We start from the raw sequence: 16461 nt of genomic DNA on the forward strand, positions 1-16461 counted from the left end.
GCAGCACAGGGGAACAGCTTTTGATAAAGTTGTGCTCTTATCTTAACGCTAGAACACATCACCTGGGTTTAGAGAGGATGAAATGATTCGTATGTTAATTTTTGTCTCTGCTTACAGTGTTCTCCTCACTTTACTGTGTGGAGTAAAGGAAAGCAAACCTACCAAAGTAACTTGTCTTTATGTGATAATCAGGACTCCCCCTTAATGTTTTAGCATTTCATTTGTTTTAGGGACATGGGATAAAATATTTAGAGAACGTACTTAAATTAACATACCGTTGACTTTAATATGATTTGAGTGGAAAATAAAACAGCACGAGGCTGCTTTATTTTTAATGGGGACACATTAAATGCTAAAAATTGTTGCCTGCTGTTGTCAGCACATTTATCTTTGTACACAGTTAGACTAGCATGGGAAAAAAAGATGCAAATTTGAGTGACAAATACTGGATATTTAGGGCCAATTTAAAAAAAACAAACAAAAAAAAACAAAAAAAAAAGTTTTTATGTGATACAGTGGTCCAGTTCCCTTTCCTCCATCATACTAAGTAAATGTACTAGATACATGTACTTTATAGTTTTATTTCCCTAGCTAGAGTGTTTAAAAAGTAATGTAATACTTAATACTTTTTAAGTACTATTACTATTACTACTACAAATAATAATATTAGTACATAGTGAAATAAAATCAGTTTATAAAAGAAAGTAATTTTATTAAGCTGAGAAAGGACTAGAACTTAAATTTGTATGATTTATTATTATTATTAACCCAGAGAACTACTATATCAAGTTTAAGGCTCGTTCGATTGGCTACAGGGTTGAACTTCACCTCCCAGAGTGCACCGCGGTAGGGCTCCTCTTCTCCCATTGGTCCCGCTCATCGAGCAGCGGAGGCAGACATGAGGCAGTGGTGAGAGCCCGGCGGAGAGCTGCGGAGCTGAAATGAAGCGCACACACGGAGCAGCTCACACCGCGCAGCACCGTGCGGCTCGAGGAAGGAGGCTCCGCGCCGCTAAAGCTGAAGGCTGCTCCGGCTGAATGAAGGGCTCCGTCCATGCGGAGGCTAGCGCTCATTCTGCTCCCCTGTGCTGTCGCCGTCCTGGTGCACTTGTGGTTGGCACAACGACCCTCCTCCGCCCCGCTGGACAACAACACATACTCGGGTACTTTTTTAGCCACAACCCCGGGCTTTTACCTCCTCAGCTTCGCAACTTTTTTCCTTTCGAGCGGCTGGCTAACTTTGCCTTTACCGCCCCGGTGTGGTAGTTTGCTAGTTAGTGTGGTTGTGTGTGTGGACAGGTAGTTAACGGCAGTGACTGGAATGAGTGTTTTCTGATGTGTGTTTTACGGAGGAAAAGAGGTTAATGTAACATTTGAATAGTGCGGGGCGTTGCTGGGATAGTCTCTCGCCGTGTTACAGTGCAACTACTGTGCTCCGTGGCTGCTTGAAGCGGGTTATCACTCATTATCAGCCCTCACACTGGCTGTGTGAACCGGCTTCACCATCAGATCAGTGTAGACTAACTACCTTTTAATGCACGAAGACATTAATCTTCACGGGGTGCATCGCAGTAAGTCACCGCAAACTGAGTATGAGAGGAAAACGGGTGTGTTTAGATTATTTTTTTTAATCCATATTTTACATCTGCTCTTACATTTTGAGTACTCTGCTATTGTGTGAGGTCATCTTCAGTGAAACGTGTCTGTCTCCAATGCAGATGAGCCATTACCTTTCTATGAAGTTTTGGTGGGGGTGCTGTCAGCAAGACATCATTATGAACTGCGACAGGCGATAAGAGAGACCTGGCTGGGATACCTCAGACACCACCCCCACTTCCAGCACAGGTCAGCAGGCTGGACCTTCAACTTCACTGCTTTTCTGCTTGTTTCAATTTCTCTTGCCTTTCTTTTTCTCACCATGTCAAATTCATATAATAGAGAGAAAGGGAGGGGGGGTGAAGCCAGCAGCAGCTGGCAGCAAATAACTGACAGCCCCATCAAGCCTTTTATCTTTACCTGACCAGCGGCCAATATTGTTCTCTTTCATTCTTCCTCTTTGTCCATTTCCTTCTCATTCAGCGATCCGAGCACAGATAAGGTGTGATGGCCTTTAAGCAACCCCCCGGTAACCATGGCAACGCAGGGCGGATAGATGGACAAGCTTTAGAAATCTTGTAGCCGAATATTGCACAAATGGGGGGGAGGAAGGTGTATGTCACAGTGTTTGTGGTGTTGGTGGTGTTGTTGTTGTTGTTGTTGTTTATTTTTTTGTTTTTTTCCCTCATCCAGAGTGGGGGTGAAGTTTATCGTGGGGGAACATGGGTGTCCTATACCAGAGGATGACCGAGAGGATCCTTACTCCTGCTCCCTCCTGAACTTCAGTGAGCCAGGTAAAAGAGAGGAAAAAAAGAAAAGCAAAAGAGGGGAGAGGCATCTCACTGCAGCTCTAATTCTCTCTGCAATCTGTTGCTTGTGTGCGCGGTCGTCAAAGGGGAGCGGAGGCAGGCTAACAGCAGAAGAGTCGAGAGAATGAGAAGAATGGCTGTTGAGAAAAAGAGTGAAACACCTTTTTATTCATGTGTTCCCACAGCTCAAGGACAACTTTCTCTTCCTTTTGTATATCTAAGGCCAAAGCAGAAATGCTCACTGCTGCTGCAGGGCTGAGGGAAGAGGAGGAGGAGGTGGGGTAACTAGAACTGCTTAACACTTAGAAAAGTAGAGCTGCACAAAGAGCAGACACTATATGAAATAATTTAACTCCCTCGCAGTCAGTTTTGAACGTCGACAGTAATTGTTAACGTCTGTCGCCTTTGCCGAACCCGTCCACTTGAGCCGGCTTTCTCCACTTTTACTGGCGTTAAGCTGCCTTCATGGAAACATAATTACAGCTCATCAGAATGGGCTTTTCACACAGCGGCCTTTAGGGTCATGGCAAATAAATATATATATTTATTTATTTTTTTGTTCCCCAGCCCTTTCTCTTGCCCTCCACTGCGTTAATGGCTGTTGGTTGTTGACGTGATTTGCTTCAGAATGGCAGGCAGGCTTTTGGTGCGTGTGATGCTCCGTGTGATTGGAAGAGAAAGAGACAGTGGCAGCTTTTAAGCACAGTCGGGGTACCTGACGCAGGATTCAGGTCAAAGCGCGCGTTAAGCGGACAATTAATTGTGGCGCTGAAATGTGTTTGTTTGCTCCGTGTTCATCACAGGCATTTTTTGGGGGGGGGGGACTACAATAAGGTGAATGCTAATTAGCTTCTCAGAGCAGTAATCCTGCTGCCGGCAGAAGGTGTGTGTGTGTGTGTGCGCGCTTTGAATCGAGGCGAAATAGTGAGATATTTAATGATGTTTGAAGGTTTTGAGATTTCAGAGCTGATATAAACACTACAGCATGAGATGAATAGACTGATTGACATGTAATTAAAGATTTTTGTCTTTGCCTTTGAATTCTGAACTATTAAAGATACAAGCACTTTAAAGACATCACACTGAGCTCTGTTTTTGTGTGTTATTTATTTATGCACTTATTCTTTTTTTTTTTTTTTTTTGACTGAATGTTCATCCACTAGCCAGTAATAAAATTAATGGTTTGATTTATGATCTATTTAATGAGCCATGCACAATGCAGCCTATAGTTGGTGCTTGATATTGAAATAATCACCCATAAACACCCTAAGCGACGGAAATGTAATGATAAAAATGTATGATATTTTGATAATTACATTTTTGTCAGGTTTCCAGGGAATAAAGCATCAATCAAAAGCATTTACGTCTATTGTCTCTTAGTGGTAGCATAATCCTGCGGCTCAGTCCCATTCAGCCAACATGAGAAGCGTTTGGCGTGATGAAGCGTCTGATCCTCTTCGCCTCCAATTGTCTTTATTTTGGAAGGAGCTGTAGAAGTTGTGTAGAATGCACATAAAGTGAAAGCGGGGCGGGGGGCTTCGCAGCTTCGCTTTAACAGCCTCGATCTTTTCATTGATCTCTCGGGTAATAAACTGCTCTTTTGTAATTAAGAGAGCACGCTCACAAGCAGGGGCTCGCTTTGAAGACAGCCGTCCTGAAGAAGCAGCTCCTCAAAGTGCTGATGGTGTAGCTTTCCCAGGGTCCGCCGCCTTTTCCGAATGCTTTCTCTCTTCTCTTCATCGCTAGGAGAAAAAAAAAAAGGTGTCAGCGTGTTGGGATTGTAATAAATTTCATGTGTGCTTGTGTAGTGACTCGCTGCCCTCTCTGTGTCCCAGCGGCAGGCCGGGACGAGGAGATGGAGATTGTGACAGTGTCTGATCCCTCGCTGCTCGCCCCCTCTGACGTGTCTGCCATCGCCCTGGACTTCAAGGTCCTCCACCCGGTGGTGATAACCCGGCTAGGGGTGTTTCCCAGCGGGACCCGAGCAGAGCTTCAGAGCAACGTGACGGTGAAGCTTCTCCAGCTGGACCAGGAGGTAACGCGGCTTTGACCTGTGAACGTAATGCATCGCGTATGCTGCGTTTCTGTGCAGCTCGGTAGAAACACAGCCCGAGGGCAGCTGGAGGACTCTGTGCTGCTGCTGTTTGTTGAACAAACTTCAGCTCATTTTAGAGTCCTGCTGTTGACAGAGCAGTGTGTGGCTGTGTTCAGTATGGAGGACAGCGTCTTTGTGAATTCTTTATGGATAAAAAGTTTGAGTATTTCTTTTTCTTTTTTTTCTTTTTTTTTTTTGCACTTTCCTCTCCAGGAGGCTGTGGTTACTGCTCGCTTCAGCTCCATCAGCACGGGGACCTTGGTGAACTGGATGTGGTACAAACCAGTGGAGCAGTTCATCCTGCCGAAGGTCAGTTTGTCTCTGATCCTCTGAGCTGTAGCCACGACTAAAGAAAAATGGAGTAAAAGTCCTCCAGTCGGGAATATAAGTCTTCAGAAGCTGTTGAGTCCATTCTGCTTTCTTTTTGAATTAAGCTCTTTTTAGTACTAGAAAGCTACTTTCAGCTGCTCTCATTCACAACAGGTCACTACAGGCAGTGACCTGTTGTGAATAAGAGCAGCTGAAAGTAGCTCTGCATATTTGATTTGACAGATTCTTTTTATTAATTTATTTTTTTTACCTGGATTTTCTTGATGCAGCCACAAAGGGATTTGTCTCTCCTCCTGGAATCAAACCAGGGATCTTTGGCTTGTTTTAATGCAATAATTTAATGCCATATTAGCGTAGCTACTACTGTCCACAATCATTTCCAACATAATATTAATTTTATTTGTACAACACCATTTAAAATGCACAGTTACAACATGATTGACAGTTCAGATAAAATGCACACAAATAACCCACGTAAAGTAGATCCCCACACACGTATGTACATATATGATAAATATAGAAAAACTGTAAAAATGCAAACTATATAAAAATGAAAAGCAATTTAAAATTCTTCCTCACATGAAAGAAATGGACGAATTTCTTGTGGAGAAATTGCTCAAATTTGACTCAACAATGCCTCGAATGTGAGCAGGTCTCTCTTCACCCCTAAGTAATGCCTGTGAGTTACGATGCTGTACGACCACTGAGTCTTTGCAAACATCATGGTCCCCGTCTCGCACGCCCGCGCAGTGCGAGATGATTATCTACATTAGCGGCGTCTCCTCCTTTTCATTGGCTCTGCTCGGGTTGATAACTGGAGGAGACGAAAAAGAGAAAAACACGAGACTTAAGGAAGTTCAGGAGTTTATAAATTAATTAAACAGAAGTGATTTATCATTAATGTGAATGGGTGCCACATGCAGATTTAAAGAGGTTAAACCCCCCGAAATCAGAGGACACATGAGGTCATTCATGTGTATGAGCTCACTCATTGAGGTTGATGTTAAATAGAATAAGTATCCGTTAGGAGAGCCAAATTTTGGAGAGCCTCGCTTCATTTTATCCTGTTATATTTATATAACGGTGACCTCACGCTGAATTTGGTGTTTACCTTTGCATAAGTAAACATCCCCAACCTGAACTGATGCAGAAAAGCAACACATCAGTGCATAAAAAAGTGTTTGATGCTCGCGATGTCCTGGCTTTAACACGCACCGCCAAGCGAAAGCTGTCCCTGTGTCTGCACGTACGCCTGGCGGTGATGTCAGGGGTACAAGAGTACACCGGTGCATCGCTGCAGCAGAGGCTAGGTTCAGGGGATGTTAAATTAATCTTTCATTAACATTGTAGCGAAGCATAATGTAATCCACTCTAAAGTTTCCAAGTCTGCAGTGTCCTTGATGGTAGCTAATAACATCATTCAGATGAGATAGCATTGGACAGCACACCGTGTGCCACCCGTGACATCTGTCTTTATTCCAGGGGTTTGAGGGGACGCTCGTCTGGGAGAGTCTCGACTCTGCCGCACTGACCACAGTCAACTCCTCCTCCGTGCAGCTCAGTGATGGAGGAGGCGTCCTAAAGATCTCTTCTGTATGTGTTCGCACACAGTATCTAGAAGGAAATATATGAATAACGCACTCTCATTCCTCTTTCAAGTTTCCAATAACTTAAAACTTTTTTTTTTTTTTTTGCTCTTTTTCTTGGAATTGCAGATTGCAGAGGGGATATTGCCTCATAGAAGTGCTCTTGGATTTCCCGGTTTGGCTGGAGGCTTCACATTTACTATCTATGGTTAGTCCGGCAGCAGAATAAACTTTGCACTTTTTTTAATATGATAATTGTGTGATCAAAGCCACATTTTTAAAAACAGACCAGATGTAAGAGCTCCAAAAACACCGCTCACCGCGCTGCAGGCTTTTTGTATATGTTCCAAATAGAAAATAGCATTTTGATAGCCTCAACACCCTGCTGTTCCAGTATTGATTTTACCTACATGTGTTTGCATTTTGAATCTTGAGAGGAGATTTGGAGTGAATTTGTGCAAAACAAAATTAAATTCATCATTCAGCATCTCTGAAAAACCGAACTAATGGTCCATTGTGCCAAACATTATCATTTTTTCATATCGTTTTATTCGACGTAATTAAAGTTATTATACCTCAAGCGCCTTAGGTTATTAAAAAATTTGGGCTGAATAAATATAAGTTTTGCACAAAAACTATTACAACTTTTTCCCTGATTACCCCGATTGTTTTCCTCACTCTGCGTCAGATGGAGACGGTCTGTCAGAGCTCCTGCGGGGCCGCCCAGCCAGGATGGAGCGCCATGCCTCCAGGCTGAGGGAGGAGGATGCCACTTTGCAGGAGGAGAGCCTCAGGCATGGCGACATGGTGTTCGTAGATGTGGTAGACACCTACAGGAACGTGCCTTCCAAACTGCTTCAGTTCTATAAATGGTATGCCAAGTGCTAATGACTCGATTCTCTGTCTCCAAATTGCCTGGGCCCTCTGAGGAAATCAGCAACCTGAAATGAAAGTGTGCCGACGCCTGAAAATGTCTCACTGTTAAAATCACGACTGCAGTCGCTCAGTCAAGAAGTAGAGTTCTGAGTCATCAGATAAAGCAAAATACACAGAGTGGTCTTAAGCTGTGATGTGATAAGTGTTATACTTATTTGCAGACCTCCTGCCCTTCATGCTCGCTGGTATTTGAAAGCAAATCCACTCTGGGTTATTGTATAAAATCAGAGGGTGGGCTTTAATTAAGGCTGCATATTCCCTCTCCGGCAGGTCTGTGGGAAACGCTGACTTTAATCTACTGCTGAAGACGGATGATGATTGTTACATCGACGTGGACTCTGTATTAATGAAGATTGACCACAAGGGTCTCAAACGCAGCAATTTCTGGTGGGGGAAGTAAGTACAGTTGGGCGTCCGGTCCTGTTGACAGCATATACTTTGTGTCCACTTGTGCTTACAGTTTAACTTCAGTGCGCTGTCAGCTGAATTTTGGAGCAAAGAAACGGGAACGCTGTGCACGGTTAAAATGCTGATAGGTCACCTGAAATGGAGACTGTATTTGATGATGATGTCTCTGCCATCCTGACCCAGTTTCAGGCAGAGCTGGGCGGTGGATCGCATTGGGAAGTGGCAGGAGCTGGAGTACGCGAGTCCAGCCTACCCGGCATTTGCCTGCGGCTCTGGCTATGTGGTCTCTCGTGACCTGGTCCAGTGGCTTGCCAACAATGCAGAGAAACTGAAGGCTTACCAGGTAGAGTACGAATGCTAAATAAGAGCGGCCGACGTTCATGATCATAACGTGAGCAGTCCATCCTGGATGTCTTGTTGCAGGGAGAGGATGTGAGCATGGGGATATGGATGGCAGCTGTTGGGCCTCAGAAATATCAGGTGAGAAGCTGCTTGAATGGTATGAACTAATGCCAGCATTAGTAAAACATAAATGATTTGCTTTATTATGAGTCTAACACTGGCATAAAATACAACTTAGCCCAGTGCTTTCACGGTACACCAGCCCTTATCAACGTCAGACTGATAAAGGTCAGCGTCTGGCATTAAGAAATGTTAGAAAGATACAGATATGAATGTGTTTAATGTGTACATTTTTCTTACAATATAAATGGCAGCTGTATTCAAGCTGTAAATATAAATGGTACTTAAATTTACAGCATTATTGATAAGGTACGGTGTATTAACACATCGCCTTTTATATGACTTAGAGCAGTTAAACAATGTAAGACAAAGAGAATAACAAATACTGTGAAACAAAAAGAAAACTGCACTCATTTGTACTCACTATTGGTCCTCTGAGCTTCATTAGCCAAACTTTAGCATCTCACTAATAGGCTCTGCAAGCAAAAGACACAACGTGAAATAAAAATGTGAACTGAAATGATAAAACCCCCTCTCACCCTTGAATTTTTTAGTCTGCTAAGCACGTACAATTTGATTTATGTGGAGAAAAAAAGGGGCAGCAAAGAGGCATGAACATTTATGATTGTTTTTCTCTTACTAGTAATTCAATATGCGGTTTGCTTTACAGCTTAACATTTTTATTACGAGCATGCGGCAAAAAATCTTTGCTAGTGGAGTCGCAGTTTAAAGGCGTGATTGTGTTAAATGGTTTAATGTTTGTAACCTGAAGCATATCAAAATAAAATACTGCCAATTTAACCCGAGAGAAACGTGACCCGGCGTCCGCCTCATAATCAAATCAATTTTTCCCCCTTCCTGTTGCCAGGATCCCGGCTGGCTGTGCGAGAAGGAGTGCTACCTGGACATGCTGTCGTCCCCCCAGCACACGGCCAAGGAGCTGCACGTTCTCTGGGATAGGAAAAGAGCCTGTGGAGACCCCTGTGGATGCCCCTGGGACCACTGAATGTGGTTCACGCCACACTCACTACGTGACACTGTGGGTAAAATGCACTCGACACTAGCTGTCAGGTCATTTTCTGTAATATTTTTTTTCTTAAAACACTAAACTGAGCCATTATCAGTTGCTAGAATTATTATTATTATTATTATTTAAAAAAACACTTAGATTTGGAAATGTGGGACACTCTGTAGGGAAAATAATGTCAAACTTTGCAGGTTCGTAATATTAACAACATAAACCATTTGCAGCTTAAAGAAAAAAAGACCTCACCTTTAGCTGTAGCATCCTGCCGGTATTTGTATCATGAAGTCGGTTATTAAATTTGAAAATGTCAAAATGTGGGAAGACTGCAGATGAAAAGATGCTTTATTAATGTAACTGTCAGGGATGGTACAAGAACCATGTGCAATACCAGCGTGTGAAGGTCATCATGTTCAGGGTGATTGCTGTAAGACTTTGAGTACTTTATTCTAATTGTTGGTACTCTGGAGACAGAGCTGAACCTTTTTTTTTTTGGTTTAATGCAGATATTTGATGGCGTTTTAACGAGGATTCCTCTGCATTGCTATGTTTTGTAAATTTATTGTCTGAAGCTTTTCATCTTCTTTACTGTTTGTAGGTTTATGATGGGCTTTCTCACAGACACACACACACAGTTTGTACTGTAATTGTTATTGTGCAGATAGTGATGTGGCCTTACTGTATTTGTTAGGCGTCTGTACGTATGTTAACACTTGTGATATTGACAGATTTTTGGGGGAACTTGACAAAGCAGTCGGAGCGACTGTGGAAAAGACTCACTCGTTTAACACGGTTTTATGAAAGCCTCCTCAAAGGTAATAAAGAACACTTAAGAGAGATTAATGGCTCACTTGTTGTTTATTTTGGGAACGATGAACGCAGTAAACTTGGGGGCGCTGCTGATGCTGCTGTGCTCAGTCGACACTGGATACGGATGACACAGGTCCTTTTTATTCCCAACTTAAAAAGGAACAGGAATCCTATTCTTCTCCTAAGAGAGTAACAGCGCTGGAGTTTTGGAGCAGAGGATGTGTTGGCACCAAACTGATCAGTGTTTTCATGTAATCGATAAGACCGAAGGCTTCTTTGGACACATGCTTCTTTTAGTGGGATCTGTTTGTTTACTAAAGTATAGCCATGTGATTGATGCCGAGTCCCCAGAATTAGATTTCCTCCTTGTATATTTTCTTTTCTTTCTTTTTTAATTAATTTATTTTTTGGGGGTAAATAATGAAAGATGATGCTGAATGTTTTACTAATGGAGGACGGTACGAGTCGTTTGTTTTATTTAGGCCCGTCCCACCTGCCAAAAAATCTGTTCGTGCACTTAACCTGACATTCGAGCAGGCATTCCTCTTCTTCTCCTAACCACCCTCCTCCTCCCTCCCGTCGTATCCTTTCGCCTCCTCTCTTTCACTGAGCAGCATGATAACAAAGTCATATCCGCATCTGTTCCACTCTCCAGCATAGATAAGCGCGGCGTTTTCCGCCCCATCAGCCTTTCTCGCTGATTCGCATCGAAGCCCTTCATTGTGAACTGGGAGAAGCGTGGAAATGACACACTGACGGGAGGGGAAAAAAGGTCACTTCTGCTTTCCGTGCCGATGATTCTTTAGGGGAAGAAGTTATTAAATTTGTCTAAACTTTGATGAGCGCTGCAGGGATACTGATGCAAAATGTTTAAATTATTAGCTCTAGAGATATTCTTCATCTCCTCTGAATCCTTTTATTCGAGTCCCGTTCGCTCACCAGAATCTGTCATCGTGTGAAACAAATTGTACCGTGTTTACTGTCAGATTGCAGTTATGTATTACACTTTAAATCTCCTCAGGCTTTTCTATTATTATAATAATTTAACAGCTCGGCCGTATTTCCTGAGTGTTTTCTTCCCTTACGTTTGCCACTGTTCATTTTCAGAATAACGTGTAATTATGAACTGCCTCATATTTGGAGGGAAGATGAGCTCCTGTTTGGGTTTAAGCAAGAGATAGAAGGTACAAAGTGATGTCGTCTAGGGGAGACGCTACTTAAGAATTCCTTGTTTTCCGAGCGATCAATACTTGTGAACATAGACGCTCCTGAAGCTGGGCGCTTAAAGACTAAAGAAGCCAAAGTGTAAAAGTGCCACAGCAGTAAAACCAGCGGAACGAAAAGATCTCAGCTCATCTAACTGACCCAGAATCTGTGATTCATTCATATGTTTGATATTAATAGACCCCACACGTTCTGAATTGTTCTATGCCCTCAAGCGTGTATGTAATCTTTTCTAAGTGACGACAAGAGTACAATTCCCTGAACTACTGACTTCTTTCACTCTATTAATATTTTGCCATGAAAGTGCAATCATCCGTTTAGACTGTGACAAGCGCTGCTCAGAGAAAATAGAAGGAAGTTGGGCGCTGGAGTTAATTGTATTTATAAAATCCTTTTCATCGTTAGTCTCACCTCTTCCAAAAACTCATCTTCTCGCGGTGCAGAGTGAATACGAGAATGTGTTGACATTACAAATCTGAGTCTCATTTTCGGGATGGGTTTGGCAGACACTTAATTTTTGCTTGAGCATTTTAAAGATTTCTTTTCCCCCCCTCTGAGGTAACCCACACAGGCCAGTCTGAGTTTTATACCTACAATTTCACACAGTTACAGAATTGTTACAATATTTTTCCTTGCAGCCGAAGTTTTTATGTTGCTTTGGGTATATTTGGACTCTTGATACACCACAGGAAGAACTGATGTTTCAGCAGGTCAGAATTTTAATGTTAGTTCATTATTTTTGGCTATTTCAACTCTTGACCTACTACTTTCAGCTATTTCACTGATTACTTTTAGCCAAACTAACTGCTGATTATTTTCCTTTTAATGTATCTGCCCATTTTAATTTATTTCAGCTATATATGTTTCTGTTATCTACAGTCCCCACGCACATCATTGCAGCGTTACGAGTACAAAGCTGCACCCTGTTTTCAGAATTGCTTTAATTCTTCATGGCAGATTCAGCTAGGTTCTGGAAACCTAGTAAATGTTGGTCCATATCGACTTTATAACATCACCCAGTTGCTGCAGATTTGACAGCTTCACCTGTCCTGTTCCACCACATCCCAGAGGTGCTCTATTGGATTGAGATCTGATTACTCTGGAGGCCATCTGAAACCAGTTTGAGATGATTTGTGACGTGGAGTGATCCATGCTGGAAGCTGCCATCAGAAGATGGTTGCACTGGGCTCAAACTGTTGGGCATGGTCAGCAACAGCAGTAGTTGTGGAGTATCACCTGCAAAAGCAGAAATATTTACGTGTAACATTAGCATTTAAATGCTACATTTGGTGACACCATGAGTGCAGTGGGTATCTGGGCTGATCTCGTTATCAGCAAATGTGTTTTAATTTGAGAAAGATTTTACTCAAACTGTGAGGCCAAATTCTTCTGTCTCATTGATCACGATCAAAAGGCAAAAATAACTGGAAATAAAAGATGTTGATATGGAATTTGAAATGGTAAGTAATTAAAATTCATTTCAACATTAATCCTCAGTGACGGTAATAACCCGTGCCTTTTGTTTTTCACACCTTGGCTCATGTGATTACTCACATCACATGATCAGTACTGGGTCTGTTGGTTAAATATTTATGACTCCTCAACATTTGCTATTCGAGTTAAAGGAGCCTGTTGGATAAAACTAAAAGAAGTCCAGTTGTCTCATCTTTTATTTTATTTTTTTAAAGCTCTTTAGACTACCATGACGACTGAGAACCGTACAGTTAATTACATTTTGTCGCATCAAAAATAACAAAATAAACCTTTAAGCAGACTGATTTGGGATCATGTGTAATAGTAGTGTGTCTAATTTTACCTACATTAGGGACTATATTAAAACCTACCTGTTGTTTTAAACTGAACTCGCCTGGATTCAGATGAGGCACAGCTGTCTCAGATCTCAGGAGCTTACAGTGTGCTGAGAGTCATGCATCTGCATACTTATTCAAACATCTCCAGATTCTTAGACTTCCCTCGCAAAGCATTACACATTTCTGTCAATCAGCCGCCTCTTCTCTCCCCCCTCCTCCTCTTCCTCCTCTCTGTGCACTAAAACCAGGAGGAAATCATTTATTCATGACACCCGGCATTCCAAAACCAGCATTTCTGCCCGACTCTGATTCGCAGGAATGAGGAGATATTATTAGATGCACAACTATGTCCTAATGGGGCAACGATTTCATTCCCAATTTGAAACTGCACTCACGTCTCTCTCTGATTTCCATGGCTTCTACAGCGTCTCAGCCTGGCGAGGTTATGGCTGCCCCCCCCCCCCTTTTTTCCTTCTTTTTCCAAACATTTGTAGAGCGCAGCTGTGAGACGTGTGTGACACATCGGGTGGAGGGCGTCGTCCAGCTAATCCATTACATTGATAAAGCCGTGGAAATGCCGAGTGAATCGCGAGTTTCATAAACCCACTTGACCCCTGCTGCAGTAACGCGGCAGATTTACTGTGATAGTGTTTGTGAGAGATAATTAGCAGAGCCATTACTGAACCATTACTGACAGTCATTCTGTCTTAAGAGGATCATGAATTAGCTCACTGGTCTGATGATGATGATGATGAGATTCTTGGAAACCACTCAGTCATTTAATGTAACCTGATGTGACACCATGTGTGCAAGAAATGCCACGATGTCAGCTCGGTGAATAGTTTCTCCCCCTCAGTTCAGCATTAAATGGGCTCTTCTTCTATTTAGGATTGCACTTGATGGATTTCTAAAAGAAACTCTGCGCTTTAGAGGATGACTTTTGCTCCCTGCGAGTCATGTAATGTAGCTCAAAAGCATGTTTTTAGATTTCGCCTACCTCATGAAAGCTACATTTATTTTTAAACCCCACCTTGTAAGACTGGATATCTGTCGTTATGTGTAATCTTCAAATCAAAGCAGAAATGACCCCGGTGTCTCTGTTCCCTTCAGACAGCGCCGTATCTGCACATGGCCATGTCGAGCTCAGAAGACAGATTTATATAAGCTACAGTGATTGCATGCGGAAACAAGTGAGCACTTTGTTGCTCCTCTTTATCCCCGATAAGACATCAAGATGCAGTGAGGATTTTTTTTTTTTTTTTTTTTTTTTTTGCAAGCGACTGAGTGCTGGTAGAATTATGCATGAGAACATGTGTTGTTCTGGGATCGGTGACATGAATATTATAAAATGAAGGAAGCTTTTTTTCTGAATCAAGTGATTTTAAAGACGTCTGCAAAAAAAAGTCCAACTTTACATCCACATCAAAATGATCCTGCTAACAGGAAGTGCTTGTAAATCTAAAACCAAGTGTGGGTTATTCTTCCACTGTTGTCCAAAGGTTATTGCCAAAATATCAGCGTGCCACAGGGGTGACATGTTTTCTTTTTTCTTTTCATTACTATGAAGTCGGGCACTGTGCTTTCTTTTCTGTCAGCCCAGCCTGGAGCTATTGACTGCGCACCAAATCTGCAGTCGATGGTGGTCCCCAACAATTGGCCAGGAGTTTTAATAGTTTCTCAGGCTTTTCAGGGAATGAAAGACCAGTTTTTCAAAGTGTCACTGGACAACTTTTCCCTCCCTGCGCTCGCTTTGCAAAGATTGGATCATTTTCTCTTGTACCAGACTGTTAAGTAAGCAGGTTTGCCCACTTACTGATTAAACCGAATATCTCATTTGGATCCTCCCAAGTCTCAGAGCTCTCTCCAATCATGTGAACGCCTGTCTGAGGTTCACTGCTGTTTAATGTTTGGTTTCTTTTCCATGTTTTTAACCTCCTCTGCCAGGATGGCCCATCTTCTTTTGTTATATTTTTTATTCCATCACAGAGCTTCTAGTAACCACTAGTTCAGGCACCTGAGGAAAGCTACTTGTTGTAGTTGCAGAATCAAGGCTTCATTTTTCTGGGAAGTTTTCTACAAAGTGGCAGACACAGCTGCATGAAAGAGAGGCTTACAGAGAACCAATCTACGGTAAATGCTGATGGTTGATTATTCTGTAGCCACTGCGCCGTGAACATTTATCACACAGTGAGAAGTTAAAGCAAAAACAAAACAAAACCACTGAACACAGTGGTAGTAGTTTCGGGAGGGCGAACGTTGTGGATTTTTGGTCATTTCAGGGGATTTTGAGTGTGATATTTTTTTTCTGTGTTCACCAGGTTGACTGTTAAGTCACAGAAGCCACTGAGCGGTCATGTGGGTGGTTTTCTTCAGAGTCTACTGTGGAAAATTTTAATATCCTGCCAGGTGCTTCAGTGAAGGACTGCAGTGGTTCTGCCAGCTCAGAGGTGCAAATGTGTGCAAGGTGAAACCTCCAGCGATCGCATGAAAACTTACCCACATAGTTGAGCAAATAACAAGAAGAATATAGAAGCTTATGGTATGATTCAATTCAGCAGAAAGGCAGCGAAGGAGTAAACACAGTGCCTGATATTTACATTTTCAGAAACAAGGTTTTCAATTTTTTTTTTTCTCTTGTCACAAGAATATTTATGAAATATCCATCAGAGTGCTACCAAGCAACACAGATGTGTAAAGCACGGCCCAGTGATAAATAATCCAAAGCTTGCAGAGGATGAGGGAGACAGTGAGCGAGCACAAAAGCTATTCTGTTTTGCTCTCAAACAGAATTCAGACACCGTGGGTGAGGAAAATCAATCTAGTCAACCTAGAGAGCGCGAGAGAGAGCGAGGGGGAGAAGAAATGAGAACCGTGAGAGGCTTTGATTATTGTGATGGACTTAAGTCAGCTCCGCGAAAGCCACTTCATACGTTGCCGCTATTTATCAAATCAGAAATGCATTTGCATCACATTTTCCTGCACTTGCGGCTGCTTGGAAGGAAAATTAGCAGAGGTGCCGGTCCCACAGATTTATAAAAAATGGACATTTTGATTAATAGATGCTTTTTTCCCCCCTTTTTTTTAGTGAAGCCACAATTCAATCCAAAGGACACGTAATTAATTGAATTGCAGCTGTCAAGATCCAGGGCTTCACTGAGTCGACAGAGCTGTCGAGGACAGATAGCCGCCCTCCGCAGCTCTGCCTGTCTTTCAGCGGCTCAGGAAAAACTCACAACAGTATTAACAGAAGATAACGCAGGATTTAGATGAGCAGCGCCCAGTTTTGTTTTGTTGTCTTGTTTTTTCAGACCAAGCACCAACCGCATCCAGAGGAGCCAGGCTCTGTGTGCATGTATTCAGTCAAGGTTCCT

General features: G+C 42.5%; 1 protein-coding gene across 1 annotated transcript; it reads left to right on the forward strand.

Annotated features, from left to right (window-relative positions):
• The first annotated feature begins 857 nt into the window (after nt 1–857).
• b3galnt2 (beta-1,3-N-acetylgalactosaminyltransferase 2) lies at nt 858–10084 on the forward strand. Its single transcript, XM_031737524.2, has 12 exons — nt 858–1162; nt 1718–1844; nt 2289–2389; nt 4240–4439; nt 4713–4808; nt 6312–6422; nt 6545–6623; nt 7104–7287; nt 7622–7747; nt 7943–8102; nt 8183–8239; nt 9090–10084. The coding sequence occupies exons 1-12, from the start codon at nt 1054–1056 to the stop codon at nt 9225–9227; spliced, it is 1488 nt and encodes a 495-aa protein (XP_031593384.1). The 5' UTR covers nt 858–1053; the 3' UTR covers nt 9228–10084.
• Nucleotides 10085–16461: the final 6377 nt, after the last annotated feature.

Source organism: Oreochromis aureus, linkage group 13 (genome assembly GCF_013358895.1).
Source record: "Oreochromis aureus strain Israel breed Guangdong linkage group 13, ZZ_aureus, whole genome shotgun sequence".
NCBI lineage: Eukaryota > Metazoa > Chordata > Actinopteri > Cichliformes > Cichlidae > Oreochromis > Oreochromis aureus.

Bases quoted from the DNA above. Each gene is read 5' to 3' on its own strand.
- b3galnt2 (XM_031737524.2), top strand. From the start codon at position 1,054: ATGCGGAGGCTAGCGCTCATTCTGCTCCCCTGTGCTGTCGCCGTCCTG. The intron at 1,845-2,288 runs GTCAGCAGGCTG...TCCCTCATCCAG, and splicing joins CACCCCCACTTCCAGCACAG to AGTGGGGGTGAAGTTTATCG. The intron at 8,240-9,089 runs GTGAGAAGCTGC...TCCTGTTGCCAG, and splicing joins TTGGGCCTCAGAAATATCAG to GATCCCGGCTGGCTGTGCGA.